At 36.3% G+C, this 21,313-nt stretch overlaps 1 protein-coding gene across 2 annotated transcripts; it reads left to right on the forward strand.

Annotated features, from left to right (window-relative positions):
• The first annotated feature begins 647 nt into the window (after positions 1 to 647).
• On the forward strand, positions 648 to 21,063 carry entpd1 (ectonucleoside triphosphate diphosphohydrolase 1). Of its 2 annotated transcripts, none has more exons than XM_044103800.1 (10): positions 648 to 1,042; positions 8,601 to 8,728; positions 9,118 to 9,235; positions 11,509 to 11,659; positions 13,933 to 14,092; positions 14,211 to 14,414; positions 14,541 to 14,798; positions 15,718 to 15,831; positions 15,970 to 16,107; positions 20,433 to 21,063. In XM_044103800.1, the coding sequence occupies exons 1-10, from the start codon at positions 1,027 to 1,029 to the stop codon at positions 20,637 to 20,639; spliced, it is 1,494 nt and encodes a 497-aa protein (XP_043959735.1). In that variant the 5' UTR covers positions 648 to 1,026; the 3' UTR covers positions 20,640 to 21,063. The 2 variants fall into 2 exon arrangements, with proteins under 2 accessions (XP_043959735.1, XP_043959736.1); XM_044103801.1 differs by lacking the exon at positions 648 to 1,042 and adding an exon at positions 6,497 to 6,719.
• The last annotated feature ends 250 nt before the right edge of the window (positions 21,064 to 21,313 follow it).

Below are 21,313 nucleotides of genomic sequence, written 5' to 3' on the forward strand. Positions count from 1 at the left end.
ATTGAATGAGGATTACAGCTGTCATAACAATATGTTGCTTTTTATTTCTGAACATTGCACAAAGAAAACATTATGCCTCTGTGGTTTTATTATTACAAGTACTGTTTCACGACCAGCTGTACAGAATGTGCTGTAGGAACAGCATGAATACAGATCACACCCATATATCAGCCGTTTTGTGCTGATGTTGAGTTTGGTTCTCACACGAGAAACAAAGCAAGAGGAAGAAGGTTTATCACAGTGGTTAAACTGCAATATGTGTTTAAAAAAAAAAAAAAACACGTGAATGTCACCAGGATTTGATACTGTGTGGCCTTGTGAGAGGCAAGTAAATACACCACACAGGTAAACAGAGTCACGGCCCCAGGAGGGTTGTGGTCATCCTCTGTGTGAAAAGCTAACAATGCCTGAAAGTTCATTCTGTGGGCATCAATAGAGGTTAGTAGTTTTATTCAGAAAGCTTAAATACAATAAGCAGGATGGTGGTTAAGTGCTTTTAGGCTGAAGAAGGAGTTCAGCATGCCTTCAGGTTCAGTTCCAGATTCCATCCAGATCCCAAGAGAGGCTTCTTGTTTACCCAATTTAAAAAAAAACAGACAACAAGAAAGAGAGTCATAAAGATGACAGTTATAAAGAAGCTGCCAGTGAGGGAAGACAGACAATTTGGTCAGGAAGAAATATTAAAGGAAGGTGAAGAAGGTGGAGACATATGAAAGTTATGGCAGCCTTTCAAAGAGTGACATTAGTGGAGGGAATGACAAACGTATAGAGAGGAAGAGAAAGAATAAGGGGTAAACAGAAGGAAAACCTAAGGCGCCTGGAAGAAGGGGGGACGTGGGCTGAGCAGGAGGGAGGAGAGAAGCTCTGCTTCTCCTAATAAAGCAAGTGTATTTGAAAGGAGGTGCTGTGTTACCACAGAGAAAGAGGAAGAGAGGGCTGGAGAGAGAGAGAGAGAGAGAGAGAGAAGGGGAAACAGCAAGGGGCATAGGATAGAAAGAGCATTGTGTTACTGCTGAGAAAGGACCCATGTCTGCACAAAGAGGTAGGTGTACTCCTGTGACTGGGCGCAAGCGCAAGCTCTAACTAAAGTAGGAAATCCGTTTCTGTCAGCGTAACCAGTAGTAGGATGTACAAGCAGCATGTATAGTCGTATATGTTGAGCATGTGCTGTATTTAACTGTAAGGCTTGTAGAGGCTAACGGTAACGGTTTGAAGCAGGTGTGTGACTTTTACAGAGTGTGTTATTGGAATTGTACGGACGACAGAACCATGTGCTTTTCTATGGCGGTCTTATTTTACTATGACTGAATTAGTGTGATGAGTGTTATTGTTTGTTTTTAAAATCCAGCCAGTGGCAGATCATTAGGTTAATGATGTTATCTGTTGGGGGTTGCCTTAAGTTTAATTGTCCACATATCTTAAAAAAGCAAATAGCTGAGTAGAGTTTCAGCTTGAGAATCCATTTTTGTGGAAAACATCCCATTAGCAGAGCTATCAGGTTCAGTTAAAAGTCAATAAAATTAACAGTATTTTTAAATATTCCCTTATCAAGCCGAAGTAATCTCCCTCAAATGTTAGAACCAGATCCCTCAAAAATAGAACCAGATTGTCTGAGGTTGCTTCAAGATCTGAGTGACTTGTGGTCAGATTTGTAGGGTTGTCGCGATACAAACATTTCAAACTCAAAATTGATGCTTTTTGATACCAAAGCAATTCTACCCATATTTATAAAAAAATTTTCATTTAAAAATATCACTTCCATGTCTAGCAAAATCATAGACAAGATAATGTGTTAATATTAAATAATTCAATTCAAAATTAAATTGTAAACTTTTTTAATAATCCCAAAGGGAGATTAAATGTTGCTTATAAATCATATTATTCAAGGTTCTTCAAGGACTTGTAATTACTGATGACAGAAATATTCCCCAGTAGCGGTCAGTATTATAGTACATCTGAAAAAGCCTATTTTTTTTTTTTTATATTGTTATACAGAGGATAGTTTTTCTTAACTTTATTTTATTTTTTTACATCCTCATTCTTTACACCATCATCTCCAGTGGTTCCAGTAGTCCCCAGAACAGACACGACTTTCTATCACGTTGTTTGAGCATTTTAAGTTCCTGGCTCCGATGCTGATGCTCCAACAGGTGGTGGCAAAAGAGATTACACTCATACTTCTAGAATTTATGCAGCATCTTACCGCAAACATTTAAAGTCTCCTCTGTCTTGCGTCTCCTGACGTTTGACTTTTTGCTTAAATGTTCAAAATGTGATTTAAACTCAGTCTCTAACAGGATACAAACATTTGTCTTCCCCATGGTTTCAGTGCTGTTGACTAATTAGTATTACTCTATAGTGACCGAAGACAGAACAGGTCAACACAAGGCTGCTATGAGCTGCTTGTCATTACCACCAAAGAGCACCATAATTTGCAGGCACGTTATTGTGGTCTCTTCCTATCATTATAAAACCACAGCTCTGTCATATCTTGACTCACTGCTGAATTTAAAGGAAAATATTCAGAATGTCTCTCACTCATCAGATCTTGCCCTCAGGCAAACAGTTAGAAGATCAGATCATCCAGAGTAAACGCTCTAGTGATGAAGTCTTCAACTGAGCAAATATATATGCTAGGTTAATAGAACATTACTTTGGTGTTTGAGTGTGTGCAGGTCTCACGTTTGTTCTTGCAACTAAATGCCATGTAACTTTAAATGACAAGTTTTAATTGTAGCCTGCATGCTTGTTAAATAAGGCTGTTTTGTCTGGTGTCATATGTTACGCAAGTTTTATAGGTTAGAATTAGGGTTTAACATTTTGAGATGTTAAACCCTAACATTTAGGGATTTGTCCAGCCATGTGGTAAGCTGTTATCATTAAGGGAGATGATTTGAATAAAGATATGTTGTTCATTTACATCATCCTCATGTTCACTACACAAAATAGGTCAAATAAAGATAAATATATATCCTTGAAACATAATTTTAGGGACTTAGTTTGCTCCAAACTGACCAAAATATTTAGACAAGGCTCTTGACATAGAGTTTCTAACAAATGTTTTGTCTGGTGTCATATGTTACCCAAGTTTTATAGGTTAGAATTAGGGTTTAACATTTTGAGATGTTAAACCCTAACATTTAGGGATTTGTCCAGCCATGTGGTAAGCTGTTATCATTAAGGGAGAGGATTTGAATAAAGATATGTTGTTCATTTACATCATCCTCATGTTCACTACACAAAATAGGTCAAATAAAGATAAATATATATCCTTGAAACATAATTTTAGGGACTTAGTTTGCTCAAAACTGACCAAAATATTTAGACAAGGCTCTTGACATAGAGTTTCTAACAAATGTTTCTTACTCTTGCTTCTCCTCCACCTCTTCTCTTTGATTATGTCAACATTAGGGACATCCTAGTCTGAAGTTAACACTTCGGTCTTTGTTAAGACAGGTCGGAAAAGGAAACACTGGCGAAATCCTTGTGCAAGTGTGTCTTGACCTAGAAGGGTGTTTTGAAGCCAGTTTTTGGAAATAAGATCACTTCAGTTGGTAGCCACTTCTCCTTAACCGTTTGAGATCCATTATGAAAACACAGACTAGGACTTGGACTGACCTGATCATTTTGAAGTCATAGATAGGTAAATGCATTACGCAAGAAGAGACTAACTTGCAAGTGTGGGTGTATCCCACAAGTCTGTGGATATTCCAAAAGAGTTCCTTTATGATCTCATGCACTAAAACTCCTGCTTGGCAGAGCTTTTGTTCTCTGCCTCAACAAGCGTTTTTGAGACCGACTTTGCTGCCAAACGTGTCAGGAAGCAGAGATGGATAATGGTGAGCTACATGGACTTTAATATAAATTTAGTGTAAATATTTCAAAATGCCCATTTCTTAGATTGGAAAATAATTGTGAGAAAGACTGAAGTATTAATTCAGTGAGCATCATATTTCTACTGCAATCATTGACAGTGATGCACTTTGATTTGTACTCTATTAAGGCTTAGAATGGTAGAAAACAGTTATTCATACAAAGGCGTGTTGTTTTCCTCACCAGCATATAAATTCCATGTATCTTCATGCATTTATAATGTGCAACGGATAGGAAATGCTGAATAAATTAGGGCCACATATGGAAAACGTGATTTCATTCTTTTTTATTATAGCTGAAATCTTGGAGGAACATTTTGTTGGATTTCGCAAGAGTGATGTTGGAAGACGGAGGTCAGACACACATGCCGACAGGGTCAGACGCTGTGCTTAATTCAAAGTTAACTCTGGATGATGTCTGGGTTTATTTCCTCTTTTTTTTTTTTTTTGAGATGTTTCTTTCCATCCCAGACAGTTCATGTAAATGTCTAAGACATTTTGAAAAATAATTCAAGTGCAATTTAGCTTTAAAGAAAATTATGAGTAGAAATGCACAGATCTGGATGATCTGAATTTTGTGGCCAATTTCAATTTTTTGCAAAACTTTGACCTACACACATTGCTTTTAGCTTAATCCAGTTGTACTTTAAGAGAACTTAAGAAAAGCATTGGAAATATTTATCTGGCCCTCCTACTGTGGGTTTAATTATTTAAACCCACAGTAGGACCACAACCAACTAACTCACTTTTTACAAAGCAGTTACATAGTGATGCACTGAGTCACACAGGAAACTGCTCGGCAGGAAAATTTTCCTATTGAACTGTTTTGTGTGCGACACCGAGCTGATAATGTTGTGTCTGTGCAACTAGTCACAAGGACATGAAGCATGACTGTCACTCTATGCAGCACTGACAGTTGCGTGGTGGCTGCCCTGGTGGCTAGGCACCCAACTAGTTCTTCAAACTTGTTTGCATCGATTAGGATTGTGGGAAAAGAAGAAATTTGTCATGAGAAATATAAACAATCGGTATGGTCCAATAGACTAAAGATAGAGACGTTGCTAGAGCTTTTGAGAAAAAAAGTCACCATAGGGGTTTGAAAAGTCACTAAAGAATGTTCATAACAATAAATAAACATAGAAATCTGATCCCTTATCCGGTTGTAATGACCAATTTCAATCGATTCTGAAACTATGCCATCTGGCCCAATTTCAGATTACATGATTGGATCGGGACCTTCCTAGCGCTATATAAATAAAAAGAATTGAATTGAACATTTGGGAATAATGTAAACTGGTTTTCCTAAAATGTACTTTTGAAAATTCAGTGTCCTAAACAACATTGCACAGCCTTCCTTTAAGGAAGTTTCATAAGTTAGACAGAGCTTATGGTGCTTAAAGTCTTCAAAAGTCATTCGATGGTTGTCTTTGTTTTTCTTCCTTAAGTTAAACAATCCAAATCACCATTCATAATTAAACACATCCGGTAGTTTTAGCAGCCAGATAAAAGGTTTTATTGTTTAAGTGACTCACTTGTAACAAGTCCAATTCATTACTTGAGGTTTTAGTTGTACCAATACTTGCAGACTGAAGCATTATGCAGCACTACTTAGACACTAATTACAAATAGAGGGACTTAAGTGGCTCACTTATATTATCTCCGATAACAGATGCTTTGCAAAGAGATGCTGCATCCCGTATTTTAAATAGTTAAACTGTAGTTTAGAAAACCTGTTGATTTTAGACTGTATGAACTGCCCAGATTGAAATCAATAGAGTCATGATTTTTTTTGAAGGTCCAGAGGGAGCGCAATTGCCCTAAAACTGCAATGTTCTGTTTTTAAATAAATCACCCGATTCTCTCACAGGTTGATCAAGTTTGATCATAGAATCTAATCAAATTACTCCGTGAATGTGTTTTTAATAAAAAGGTCCACAAGCTCTGGGTCTTTTCTTGTAAACGAAACATGATGAATTGCGTTATACTTCTGGCTTAAAGTTGATACTTGTCATCAAAAAGCAAAGGACATGCTCACACAAGTTTTTACAATTTCCCAAACATCGTAAAAAGGCAAATTAACACAAAATAATAAGCAATCAGCTTCAGTTTTTGAAGTCATTAGAAAAAGAAAATCTAAAAAAAATAAAGCCTCCTTAATTGATTGTTTAGAAAAATTAGAAGGGGCAAGCTGACTATTTGTCTCCTCTGTGTGTGTAAGCACAAGGGATTGCGTATTGTGGCAAGAAGGAGAAATAAACAGCAGGACCATCTGTGAGTGAATCAACATATCTGCAGGCAAGTCATGTTTTGAGTCTGCACCAAAGTCAGAACATGCAGACACACGCACAACCAAAAAGAAAAGGGAATTCCAATCCATCAGCGAAATGACATCACAGCCTCCTAGTGATAAAAAGCGAGCCAAACAAGGGAGTCCCCGCTTTCCCTCCCACCTAAACATCCCGCCGGGGGAACAAACAGTTAGAGCATGTGGCTCTCGTTAGTTTAGAGAACTTTTAAGGGGTTCATGCTCGCACAAGCGCGTGCTTGCCCATCAACAAACACTTGGCTAGCTGTGTTTCCACAGTGACCAGTTTTACTGCCCTGGGTAGGGGAGGAAATACCAAACTCAGACTAGTGAACTGCTCCGACAGCACTTTATTCTTATTCTCTGTCCAGCCACAGCTGAAAACTTCACCTTTATCATTTCCCGTTGTACTTTCTCTCCTCTGCCTGTCTTGCCTGTATTTTCTCTCTCTCTCTCTCTATCTATCTCTCTCTTCCCTCCCTTTTTCTCTCTCGGGATCCACTCCCCTTCGTTCACTATCATTGCCAACTTCACTGACAGAGGTAAGTGAAGCACCCTCTATGTTTGCCACTGGCTTGTTGTATTGCTACACTTTAGGTTTTGGAGTTTCTGTGAGGATAAAGGTCAGGGTTACAATCAGAGCTGCAGATTCTGCTGATGCAGTAGAGCAGAGCTACTTCTCGCTCATATTTGTACTGTGTTATACGCACAGAACACTGTGCTGGGGGTTATTTGACAGCTGTCGTGTGCTCTTGAATAGTGTCTGGCAGTTTGTAATATGCAAGGGTGTGTATTTCTGTGCGTGCATGCAAGTGTGTGTAATTCACGTTTTAAAGCATTATCTTACATTACAGTAACTGGATAGAAACAACCTGCTCTTTTTAAACACACTAATGCTCCGCATGAGACCATTAATCGTACAACAAAAGTTTTGAAAACTAAAGGAAGTAAAAACAGCTAAAATCTTGCCAAAATGTTGCTGTGTATTTCTGGTTAGCTTACTGATGGAAGGCTGCTAGAACATTCATGTAGAAGTTACAAGAAAAATAAATGTAGATATTCTGCAGTTGCAAAAATAGCTTGTTATGGACTGGAAAGTAAAGAAGTGCAACAATCAGCTTTTCGGATAAAGTGATAAAATAAGATTGTTACACCTTGGTTCTGTGTACAGTGAGTGTTAAAATTATCACCATATTTAGCACATCTTTTGGTAAAATATGCAAACATGTGAGACCCCCTCTAAAAATCCTCATAACTCCCAATTTTAATAGTTAAAACACCAGATATACTTTAAGATTCAATGTTATGCACAGCAGAAACTGTCTTAACACTATTGTATCAGCGATAAGGAATATAATTGGAGCGCCTGGTCTTATTGCTTTTCAAATACTAGCCTGTAATGTGTCAAGTGGCTCAAAGCCAAGGTACTTCAGCTTTGCAAGCTGCATTTTCTTTCAAATATTTTCCATATGCTCTATGGAAAGATCTGCCAATAGCTAGATTTCTTGCAGTAAACTTTAAAGTCATATTCGACAGGAAAATACTGAACATGAATAAGAAGGTGTCCACTGTATTTTGCTTACATCTATGTATCAGAATAAATAACTGTTATCAATTCCATTATTGTAAATGTTGTCTCCAAGTTATTAGATTATTTAGATTATTTTGGAAGTCAAAATAACAATATTTTTCTATTTTAAATATAGTGGAGGGAATTATCTCCCTTGTGCTGTGAGACCTGCTATCACCGGTAGCCTGTCCCAGATAAATGGAGGGTAATGGTGGCAGGAGCAGGTGATGCAAATTCAGTTACTCTATGAAACCATGACAGATTTAATCCAGAACAAGCCAGAGAGAGAAGTAGCAAACCAAAAAGTACTCATTTTAAAATTTATCTCTCAAATAAGATGCTGTTTAAGATTAATAACTGCTTAGTGACACATATCTAAACATGTCTTAATAAGTCTGCACAGCCCTAATAAAAGCCTCTGTTTGATTTCAGCCAACTGTTTCCCTATGTTGTGTAAGCAGCTAAGCTATTGTGAAACGAGGTCTTTAAACTCTTTCCAGAGTGGAAATCCTGTTGATCTTTCAGTATTACTCAAATACTTCAACGTTCTATGTCTGAGATAACTAAATCTCCACTGGAATAAATGAAGAGAATGGAGGGAGATCAGATGCGCCAAATCAGAAATCCATCTGCAACCCTTGGTTACAAACAAAACAATTAAACACAATACGCAACCTCCAACAGACTCCCACATGTTGTCACATAAACATCTGGATGCAAGACTGACTAACATTCCCCCCCTAAACCCATTTCCAATGTGTTCCCGTCTACCCCTTTTCTACATTGGCAACCCTCTGTCGTTTCCTTCCTGTCTCCCCCTTCTGTCTGTCTGTATTTCCGCCCCCGCTCTCAGAGATGAAAGAGAAGAACCCCTGGCACACGCCGCTGACCATCATCATCACTGTGATTGGTGTCATAGCGATTGTTGCCCTGGTGACAGTTGCAGTTTTGCAGAACAAACCAGTCCTCCAAAAGTACAAGGTATGTTAAAAGAAATTCTTGATGTGTGGGGGTCATGTGTGGGAGCAACCCTAGCCTAAAATCTGTCTACCAAATTTGGTATGCAGTCAGTATGACCTCAACTTTTCAACCTGTGCTATTGATTTTAGGAATGCACAAGCAAACCCAGCAGATGCTGATAAGATAAATCCTTGTTTTTTGTCAGAGTTTGATCTTCTAAACTACCTAATTGTAGTGGACATCATGTGTTTACTTGATGACTCTTTTCCTGTTTTACACACTCTAGTATGTTTATCTAAGTGTTATGCAATCACTACAACTGAGATTCAGAATGGCACATCTGGAAGGAACCGTTTCAAAATTAATGACTAACAGCATAAACAGAAATTCCTTCTCCTGTCTCTGCTCAGTATGGGATTGTGCTCGACGCGGGCTCTTCCCATACAGCTCTTTATATCTACGAGTGGCCGGCAGAGAAGGATAACAACACTGGAAGAGTGGAACAGAAGCATTCCTGCAAAGTAAAAGGTAAAGTATAGGCAGCAAAAGCTGTGCATGCATGGCGTTGAATCATTTAATACTACACTACATAATTTCTAATGAATATGAATAGGGTCCATGATATCAGGACAAAATCTGACATGCGGTAATATTGGTGAATGTCGCAATAACAATATGAATTGTGATAAACAACCAAGCTTTGAAGTCTTTCTGAATTGGCTCAAGAGCAAAAAAGGGCATAAAAAAGGTGATATACCAAGCAACTGAGGAAAAAAACTAAATTAACTGCTTCCATTTCAACAAGGCTTTTCTGTAAAATGTGCTTCTGTCTAAAATCTATTGCTTTCACAGTGAAACAGCTCAGTTGTATTTTCTTAAAGGCTTCATTAGCCTCTATAACATTTTATGCTGGATCAGCAATAAGGGTGAACTACTTCTTTAAATTGGTTGGTTCACTAAAAAGAGTCAGCTTTTAATCATAATCAACAAAGTTTCATTAGGATTGAGGTCAGGACCATTCCCGAAGCTCAGGATATACAAACACAAGTCATACCCAATTTTGGTGGTGCCGCTAAACAATCACCAAATAAAAGGTGATCATTAAAATGTTTATTTTCATATTGTTATTGGAAAGTATATTTCCAGCCCCATGCAACAAACTGAGTTCCCATAGAAATGCTTTATTAAATCTTGTGACATGTGTGGATGTACTTTTGTGTTCTCCATCATCTCACATATAAAGACAGCAAAAGGGAGGAGCATCAGCGTCATCTTCCATTTCCAGCCTCCAGCATCATTTAGTATCCTGGGGAACACAACATGATGCGTTGCTGAGAGATTAGTCCAGGTAGATGGAACCATTTTGTACATGAAAATATCTAAAAGCATTAGGAATGAGGATATTTAGACAGTTTATAAAGCAAAAGGTTATAATTCTACTGTAAATCATAAACACATATCTAACTCAATAGTCTGCCAGTTAATGCTGGGAGGTAAACATTGGCCGTTTGACTTCCTCCTGGAGGAGGAACCATGTAAAAGAGTTCCTCAAGTTTTAAAATAATTTTTTTCTAGTTTACTACAGAGTTAATGTGGTAATTAAGGAATGTGTTCTCCTTATACTTTCCGACTACGGCACATAAAGTTCCATTTTTTGTTCCTCAATGTTAGGTCACAAAGAAAAAGAAAAAGAATTAAGCTTTGATGTTTGTTTATCAAGTCAGAATTGTTCTTGTCCAAATCCCAATATACCAATATATTGTGAAAAAGATTTTATCTCACATCCCCAATGAGGTATTGAAGCAACCAAATGAGCAGCACCATTGGCAAAAGCAGCTGCATCAGCAGTCTTCATTAAACAAAATGGTAGAATGGCAGATGCTACTTTGAAATGCTTAGCTTGACTCCTAGTCTGACTGGAAAAAGCTGGAAATAATTTGTGATCCAAACAGTAAATTGATTCCTGATCATCAATTTTGTACAAAACATTTTGGACTAGATTAATTACAGTAAAATGAAAACCTGTATTATGCATCCAATTTGTTGTTTTTTTAAATCACTGAGTCTATAAAACTATGCTTATATGGACAAAGAATGACCCAAAGCTAATAATCTGCATGCCCAATAAGAATTTATACAGATATCTGACTGAAACTGCTTCATATGCAGTTTCAGTCAGTTTCACTAAAATTCTTTAGTGACTGGTAAACAGAAAAAATGGGCAGCCATTATGGGTTTTATAAGCACTGATAAGTTAATAGGGAAAATGTGGTTGAAATAAAGACATTCTGTGACAGAAAGTCTTGCAGCAGCGAAACACAGGTTTAGCTCATAAAACCCATGAAACCAAAACAGCGGTAGCCGAAAATACTCTAAATGTTAACTTGAACAGCTGCAGACAGGTCAGACTGCCCATTTTACATCCTGCTCACCACTTGGAAGGCTCTGATTACCATGTAAACTGGACCATTAAGCAGAGAAACAAGATGTCCTCACGGTCTGGCTTTGCTTAAGATCTTGTGAACAAGGTCAAATTAAATTAACACTTTAAATCACAAACTGACCAGAAAAACCTGTGAGCTATTTGTTTCTTTCATGGATCAGAACAGGGGGCAACGTACTTCAACCATGTCTAATTCACAACAGCTTTACGAAGACCACATGTAAATCAACTCAAGTCTGGCCTTTTTGTTACCATCTGTGGAAAATCCTAGCAGATTAATGTCCAAATATTCAAAGTCTTTAGAGCTTCCCGTTTTTAAAGATTTCAGCTTCCTCCTAAAATGTAACTATTCTTACAGGTAAAGGTATCTCAAGCTATGCAGCTGAACCAGAGAAGGCTGGAATGTCACTGACAGAGTGCATGCAAGAAGCCGAGATGCAGGTCCCCTCAAGGAGACACCAGGAGACCCCGCTCTATCTGGGGGCTACAGCTGGAATGAGACTGCTGGAGTAAGTTCAACACATACTGTAGCTACATATCTTAAAACATCATTTTAAAAAAATTAAACAGATTCGAGTGCCAGTTCTCACAAGCCTCACTACACATCATGGCAACATTGTTATGGTCCAGTCAAGCAGAAATGTAAGCAAAGTAATCTCTCTGAGGTAGTTCTACCAATAACAGAAATCCTGAACCTGAATCTTTATTGCAACACTGATCTCTAATGAGCTCAACTGTCCTGAACTTCTGATGAGCTACACTCTTATTAAATTTGCTTGCAATTTGTAAATGAAATGATACCTAATGCCAACAGTTTTTGTGACGATCCAAAGACTGTACTGAACACACAGTATTTATTGCCAAATCTGACTCAATTATTTTGCTTTATGGTCAGAAAATAAGACCGTAACATATCCTAACATCAGAACAAACTCAGAGAGAAAGAGTAAGACCTTCTTCCTTTGATGTGCTGATAACCCAGGCCAATATGAAATCTGTTTTGTTCATTTATATATTTTTTCCATTTACCACAGATTTCCCTCCTAAATTTTACAGTCTTTAAACTTAAAAAAGGTTTAGAAAAACAGAAAATAAACTAAATTTATTGAGAAGAATTTATTGTCATATTATAGCCATTTTGTTTAAACTGTACTAAATCTAATAGTTATCGGTGAGCATTTTTGTAATAAAAGGGTAGTAGAACATGTGCCTAATGAAATAAAAACAATTCCTAGTGAAAAGGAGTAGTCATATATCTGACTGCTTATAACTCAAATCGCCTAACTGGTAGCCTAAAATATGTAGAAATGATAGCATCCACTACTTAAAACCACAATCAAAAACATAAATAAAGAAAATGATTTCAAAGCAATACATTACCAAAATTGAATTTGTGTACAAGAAAAAAGTGGGCTAAAAGTTAAAATCATTTTCATATTAGTGTTGCTCCACCATGTGTAGCTTTTTATAGAAAAAAAACTTGTTTGGGAAATTCAGGTATTAATATTGAAAGTGCTTAGGTGAAAAATAGCTTTGCTGTAGTATTAGAATATTTTAATTTTAATAACCGATAGGAGAGAAAATGCTCTTATTTGGAATAAAAATAAGTAATTTATGGTCATAATGTTTGCCTTTAATTGCATACATAAATAAATGTTTTCTGTCGATCAGAGTACCTCTTAGACGTTTCTAGGACAACAGAAGGTTTTATAATCCCAGTGTTCACTAACAGATTTTAATTTCATTCCTTCACCATGATGGAAATCATGGGTGGGCAATTATTTTTATTCTAAAGGGCCACATGAGCAACTACAAATATTGTCCAGCCCCAATGCTTTGTCTGAACACTGACTTTTCCCCCAGGTATATACTTAATACTAAACCATAAACCTTCTTCTGTCTTCATCAGGCATCAGCAGACGTTACACCTGAAAAATAATGAATAGCCAAAACTTTATATCTACTTAGTATTAACAAATATTTTTAAAAAGGCAGACTTGTGTTTATCCTGATTATTTAAATTCAATTTGTAATTCCTGAGAACAAGTCTGGGTCCATTTTCCGCAAACACAGTACAACACTTTGAGTTGTGGAACTAAATACTTGGGTACAAGTTTTGGCAATACTATTCTGTCTCTTTTTTCTAATCATAAGTCGAAAGTTATTATATTCATTTGTATCTGTTTACGGGGAAGTGCTTACAAAAGTGCATTGCTGGGGAGCTGTATAGAAATCCCTTTAATATAAGCATTTTTTTCTTAATAAAAGCATTCACAATTATAATGTAGGACATTTAATGAGATTATAAGAGGATTTTAAAAAGTAACAGAGAGCTGATCAAAAAGTTTATTTCTCAAATATAGGTTTTAATGGAAACTTTAATTTTAGCACTTAGTGAAACTAGTATTGATGGGCTAGTGTGTGCAGCCAAGTTGAACTTCCCAGTAACATCTCTGTTGCATTGTATGCATTTGTGTACAAAGGGAGACTCAGTGCTTCACATGTAAACACCGACATAATCCCATGAGACTCAACTTTTTAGTTGTATTTGCATTGTAAAGAGGAAAGACCATCTATCCACCTTTTCCACTTACGAATGTTATGATTTATGTCCGTGCAAACTTTAGTGACAGGGAAATGAATTTCTTGCTGTCAAAGCAATTTTAAATGATACAGTTCGTTCATTATTTATGGGTAGCCGCATTGTTTTGAATTATGCATGTGACTCACTGTATGAAATTGCTGATGGCTTGTGTGTGTGTGCGTGTGTGTGTGTGTGCAGTATAGAGAACAGCGCGGCATCAGACAAGGTGTTTGAGGCTGTGGAGAAAGCCCTGCAAAGATTCCCTTTTTCGTATCAGGGGGCGAGAATACTCAGCGGGCAAGAGGAGGGCGCCTTCGGCTGGGTCACCGTCAACTACTTGGATGATCGTCTCAAACAGGTTTGTCAACAGATCTAGATACATATCAACGCAAGTCTGTCAAATTTAAAAGTTTTTTGTGTGTACAAGGGTGTCAACACTGTGCAATGACTTTATTTCCCTCTTGTTTTTGCTTAAGGGTCTAGAAACAACAGGGGCTCTTGACCTTGGTGGGGCCTCAACTCAAATCAGCTTTGTACCTCATGAAAATTACATTTCAGAGTCGCCAAGCAACTCTGTGGCCTTCCGACTCTACGGAAATGACTACAACCTGTACACTCACAGCTTCCTGTGCTATGGGAAGGACCAAGTGCTAAGAATGGCTCTGGCACACCAGACTCAAGTAATCCTTAGAGGTTTTTAATTGTTCAAAATTCATCGATTTTCAGTGACTTCGGGTAAAATTTAGAGCAATTTATCAAATTACCTAAACATATTTCCTGTGTCTCTTTTTCAATCTCTTTCCTAGTCAGGTCCAATAACAATGTCTGATCCGTGCTTCCACCCAGGCTATTCATTGACAAGGAATTACAACGCCCTGTATGACAGCCCATGTGTCTTAGAGAGGAAACCCAAAGGAGCTCCTTTAAATTTCACTCACACAGGAGTAGGAAACTTTTTACAATGCCAGGAAGTTGTCAAAAATCTGTTTAACTTTACTTCCTGCAAATACAGTAGATGCTCTTTCAACGGGATCTTCCAGCCACCTCTGCAAGGATCATTTGGGGTAAAAAAGTTCAGATGTTTGTGTTTTTGTAGCAGTTTACACATCATATGAGTCATTTCTCTACAGGTGTACAACCTTTCTGCATTTTGTGATGATAACATTTTTATTGCATGACTTTTTCAGATTTAAATCATTTTCAAAAGAAACCAATTTTTTTTTTCTTCAAACAGACCTTTTAATGCATCTTTAAAATAGGTGAGAAAGGCTCTAGGGTGTTTCCACCAACAGTTCAAGTGTTGGTACCCAGGATTAGAAAAATGTGGGAATTCAAAGTCTTAACAAATAGAGGAAAACAAATCAGTTTTGTCAGTATTTGACCAGCCAAACACTGATCAGAGCCAATCAGGGAAAAATTGGCCAATTCCAGTCTCTTTCCCAATCACTGTTTTAATTGTTAAGTGATTACTTTTCTTAAACTTGGTAGATAAAAAGGGAAAACAACTAAATAAGAATATTTTTATTGTTTGTCGGCTTGCATGATCCCACCTCCTGATGATCGCAGTTCTTTTCTCTAGCCCAGTAAAGACCTGACATAACACCAATATTTTATGTGAAAAATAGCATTGAAACTGAACTTTAAAAAGATGGTGCTAATGAAATACAGCTGCCAATTTAGCTCTGGAATCAATTTCCTGGAAATATCCCTCACCATTGTGTGTCAGCTTTATTTTCAGACATATTTTGTAAAACATTAAAGTTTTTAGAAAAAACAGTCAAGTTAACAGAATTGTATTTCAAAAAGTAAACTAAAAACCTAATATTTTTAAAAGCTTATTCTCTAAAATTCTCCTGGCAGTGAACATAATAAGTCAATATTTTAGCCTTGTGTGTCAAATACAAGAATAGAACAAAAGAGCAATGCTTCATTCTTCTAAATATAAAGCTCATATCCTTTTTCCCATTTCCTCTCTCACTGTAGGCCTTCTCTGCGTACTACTTTGTGATGAACTTCCTCAACCTGACTGATACTTCCATCCCATTAGAAACTGTGAAGAACAATCTAGCAAACTACTGTGCAACCCCATGGAATCAGGTTGGGCCATATTTATTTATAAGACACATGTTGAAAACTGATTTGCAGTATTAATACATATCCACTTTCTAATAAACTCCTTCAGTATTTTCTGTACTGTGTATTGATAATATCCCAACATTTAAATTGTTTGAACAGATAAAGCAGCAACACCCAAAGATTAAAGAGAAATACCTTGCCGAATATTGCTTTTCTGGCACATATATCCTCACACTGTTGACAGAAGGATACAACTTCACTACGGAAACATTCTCCAAGATAAAATTCATCAAAGAGGTCAGTAGATCATCACCCACACTTTCCTGTTCCCACACATTCAAGGCCAATGCCTTCTTTCACACTCCTGCAATATCTTGTTATATCCTCACTGTTGGCAATGTCTTTAAACTAGAACTTTTATTGGAAAAACTACTCACTAGGTACTGATTGGTATGAGGTCCTTATGGTATGATAATTTAAATAAAATACAATTTTTGAACGGTATTTACACACTAAATTAAATAAATACCTAATATGAAACAGATTTTATTTAAAACTTAAATACATTTTCTTAACTTCTGCAAAAAGAAACATATTTACTACTGACTGCACCAGATCAAATAGCTATGGCTTGAATGCTTTACTTGACCAGACAAATATTTCTAACTGAGCAACACATTTCTTCACTTTGATTACAATCATATAAAAAGAAACAAATCATTTAATATCCACACACTAACTTCAACCAAACTGTGACATAGAAATACACAAGAAAAGCTACAGAAAACTGGTTAAAATAATAATTTAAGAGGAAGAACACTAAGATGCAACCAAACTGACCATACTATCTTGATTTATAACACTGGAATTGCCTAGGGAAGGTAAACTTTTGTGGTTAAATATACTTGATTCCTCACATGACCCATTTTTGCTTTCCATCACTTTATCAGCTGGCAAAATATTTCCATGCATGTGACACAGCCTTACTCGTCATGACTGTCCTGTTCCTCAATACTGCATCAACCAATAACACAAACTCTGTTTTGTAAAGAAGGATCAAAGGATGTCCTTTAGATTGTAGATATTTAGGCAGAAAGCTAAATTAAAGATCCTGTAGCAGTTTAGATTACGCAAGAAAAATTAATAATTTTGAACTTTATTTTTTGTCATAAAGGGGAAACTGAAAATTGACAGAAATTGAAAGTTTCATGTTAAACTAGAAATGCAGGGATCAGGCTTTTTCTGACGAATACAGAGTTCCTGTTTTCTCTGTAGCTTGTCCTGCTAAATTTTAATCTTGTCTAATTAATGCAATTTTTTCCTTAATTACTAAAACTCATCATTGGAAAAGCAAAGAGATCAAGTCACCGATGCTTCATTTTGAATAAAACAGAAAGTTAAGACACATGTTCATCTGATTTGTACTAAACTCAAAAGAAATGCATAAACATACATGCTGTTGACTCCAAAGCTTATAGACAAAAATCAGAGAGAGTGCCCAGTTTTGATCACTTAATGAGTAGGAAATATATACTACTATATATTTTATTATGTATGACTTAACATTAAGTGAAATTCCACAATTATTTCTGTCCATCTCTATTGAAAACTAATTAAATCATTCTAAATGCTTCATCGGTTATCTGAACAAAAACAATGAAACAACCACCTGCTTAGTCACACAGGAACAAATGAAATAGCAAAACTTCCATAAAACATGGATTAGACTACAAATCCTACAAGTATATGACTGTAAGGTCCTTAAATTATAAAACAGCCAGCACAGCAACTTAAAAGCCTCAAGCACAGTTTCCACTTCAAGATTTCTCTAGACAATTTTTTGGTCACTTTTCAATATTACATAGGAGTTATTATCCAAATGTTCAAGAATTGTAGCTTGGAGAAATTAAGCTCCTACCATATGCAGGTACCACAGAAGTTGGTTATCACCTTTACTGGGAAATCTTTCTACATCAGAGGGTGTGTTCAAGGCAGGAAAGCTCTGTGAAAATGATGAACAAGCATGTATATCAGTAAAAATGAATACATCTGAATGGAATACTGCTTGTTCTTTGTCTTTATTTTTAAACATCAGCTGTCAGTTTAGCTCAAGATGGTATGTCCATTTTATATACTGTACTGTATGCAAAAAGCAGTGTTTGTTTGAGTCTTTAATTAGTAGAAAATCTGACATTTTTCTTTATATAAATAAAAATAACTAAAGCATGAACCTCAAGAAAGATTTTTCCCAGTCCTTCCTTTTCCTGACACATGGAAAATAGAAAAAATGGTCTGTTGACATCAGTTAGGCTATTTTGGCTCCAAAGGCTGGATTTGTGATTTTTCCATCCAGTTGACAACATAGCCAGGAAGACAATGGTGCTGAACTTTGGGCCAACAAAACTGTGTGTGATGTTTTTGTCCACTGACTTCCTAAATCAAACAAATTATATGTTAATCGTTTGTATAATGAAATATGATTATACATACAATTTGTGGCAAGCACACACTTTTCTGAACCTAGTAAGCTCTACTGTCCCTGACTTTGCCACCAGACAACCTTTTGTTTTATATTAGTGTTCTCTATTGTGTTTTAAATTAATTGTGAAAATATATATCTATATATATTGCCAGTACTCCATGCAGTCAGAAAAAGACAACTATTCTTCTATTAGTGAATATTAAGAAGATGAGAATTTTTTTCCCAAATAGCTTCTTTTGTCTTTTAGTCTTCTTACTCAATTTTTAAACACCTCACAGATACTGAAAGTAGCTAATTTGTTGGGAGTCGGTAATATCTACAATGAGGAATATTTCAGGGTAACATGTTTACATCTCTAGCTATATATTATAACATATACATTTCCTCCAAATTTACTGATATTTTTCAGTAAATTGAAGCCATTTCAATTTTTATCAACGTACCAAATGTTATAAACTTTAGACATTAATGTATTTAAATGCTTTAAGCATCTAAATAATTCCATAATGATTCATAAAAATCCCACATCATTCCTGAATAGTGGACGTCACAAGAAAATAGATGTGCGACACCCAGTATACCACACTGTGGTGTATAAAAGTCGCAAACACACATCACATGACAATATGGGGGAAATGCACCAATAAATCTACCGGTAATTAGGACCACATTTAAATATCCAAGAGAGACTAAAACAGTGTTCAAACACTGTTCAAAATAACAGCATATAAACAAAAGCACTGACTAAACTGTTTGCTGTGAGCATGATGATTTTTCTTATGTAGTCGTTTAGCTAACGGCTAAGCAGCCTTTCGAGGTCCGGTGGCCACAACTGATAATGTAAGATTAAACCTTAACATACCTTGTGAAGGGAAGAAGAAAGACGTGACAAAATATATAAAGAAATAAACAACTTAAAAAATGATTTACAGCACTTAAGTATTAACTACAACCTACCAGACAAGAGTGAGGTCAAATAGTGCGCGTGCTCCCCCTGGTAAATTTGATTGGATAAAAAAAAGTCAGGTGACATCAAAAATTTTAAAAAACAAACAAAAAAGTAAAAATACTGATGATGAACCCACGCAAACGGAAACACGCAGATGTCTACTTCTTAAATGTAAATTTGGGGATTTCTAGAGAAGAGGATAAGGGTTACTATTCCCAAATTTCTGGATTTTTATCCCCAGAATTCTGAATTTAATGTCAGATTTATGGCTTTTTTTCCCCGCAAAACTCAGATTTTATTATTATTATTATTATTATTATTATTATTATTATTATTATTATTATTATTATTATTATTATTATTATTATTATTATTATTATTGTTATTATTGTTGTTGTTGTTGTTATTATTATTATTATTGAGCGTTTATTTCTGTTGCTTATAATTATGACTTACAATTAATGAAAACCAAAAAGGGGGGCACTGTCATTTTATAAAACTACAATTTTGTCACCTTCATAAAAGTATGTCCATGCAATTTAGTGTGTATATAAAACACTCTCCTTCTTTATTAAACTACTGGATCAAAGTAGTGTGACATGGAGTGATCAAATTACAGCTCCACAAAAGTTGCTTAAATAGAGGAATTCACCCTCGTCTGCATTGTTGAGTCAAGAGTCTCATCTTTATCCAGCTAATACCCCCAAAAAGAAGTGACTTTGATTGTGTGGCTCTCTTCTCTAACAGATTCAGATATCTAGATTTTTAAATGAAATGCAGCATTTACTTTCCTCTAAAAGAAGGACTGTGGAACACTGTCCAGTCATCTTTTTATTCTGCCAAGTAAAGACACTTCTGAGTGTCTTCTGGGGTTCTATCTGGTTCATGATTGGCTTAGCAGAAGGAATGTGACAGTTGTTGTGAATACGTTTATGTGTGTGAGAATAGGCTTTGGATCCCTGTTGTCTGTGCACATTTTTCTACCACACAAAAACATAACATTTCGTAAACACTTAAAATAAATATATAATTCTGCATGTTACATATGCACATTGCATATGAAAGTGTTTGAATTAAATTACAGCAAGTACCTAAAATTTTCTAGTAAACTGAGATGCATCTTTAAGCATTCAAGCTTGCGTCAGCGTACTGTGAGAGTATCTAAAGTTTTCCCTCGTATGGTGTTTTCAGATAAAAGGCAGTGATGCAGGCTGGACACTGGGCTACATGTTGAACCTGACCAACATGATTCCAGCAGAGGCTCCAGACTCACCCCCACTCCCACACGCCGGCTACGTCTCCATAGTCACTGTCATCGCATTATTGCTTTTCATCCTTTTCATCCTCAGCTTGCGTCCTATCTGGCCCAAATGCTCCAAGCAACCACAGATTGTATAAGCACAATAAAGAATCCATGTCTGAGTGCTGTGTCAGGAACGTCTGCAAAGAGTTGTGAGTGTGTGTTTGTGTGGGTGAAAGGTCATCTGACGCTGTCAAATATGGTCCAGCAACTTCTGCTGTTTTAAGGATTTTTCAGAAGGGCATACTTTTTCACTCATCGGGAGAGTGAAACATCTGACTGAAGGACATTTTCTCAACTTAAATATGAGGCTTGGACTTGAATGAGCAAAACTGAATGCATGCCTGAAAGTGTGTGTGCATCCTCATTGGTATGCATGTCTGTGTCCTGAATTATGCTGTGAATATATAACTGTATAAATAAAGTAACCCGAGTTTATATGAGAAGCTCCTTGTAAAGTAGTTACACCGTGGTCTTAAACCTTTTCAAATTTTGTGAATTTACGATAAACTTTAACGTGAATTTTCTGTGAAAAAGCAACAAAATGTCACAATTAGTAGATATTTTTCTACCAATATAAATTGGTGGAAAGGGATATCAATGTTTTTCTATTTTTCTACCAATTTTGAATTGGTAGAAAATGATATTTTTTCTTTTGCAAACAAAAATTTGAAAAGTGGGGATGGTATAGCCCCCTTGCTTCTGATGCTACTAAATAAAATGTAGTGTCTTATGAAATTACCTAATTAGTAAAGAAAGTTCACTTGTGTGT

The sequence above is a fragment of the Gambusia affinis genome, linkage group LG20 (assembly GCF_019740435.1).
Source record: "Gambusia affinis linkage group LG20, SWU_Gaff_1.0, whole genome shotgun sequence".
Lineage (NCBI taxonomy): Eukaryota > Metazoa > Chordata > Actinopteri > Cyprinodontiformes > Poeciliidae > Gambusia > Gambusia affinis.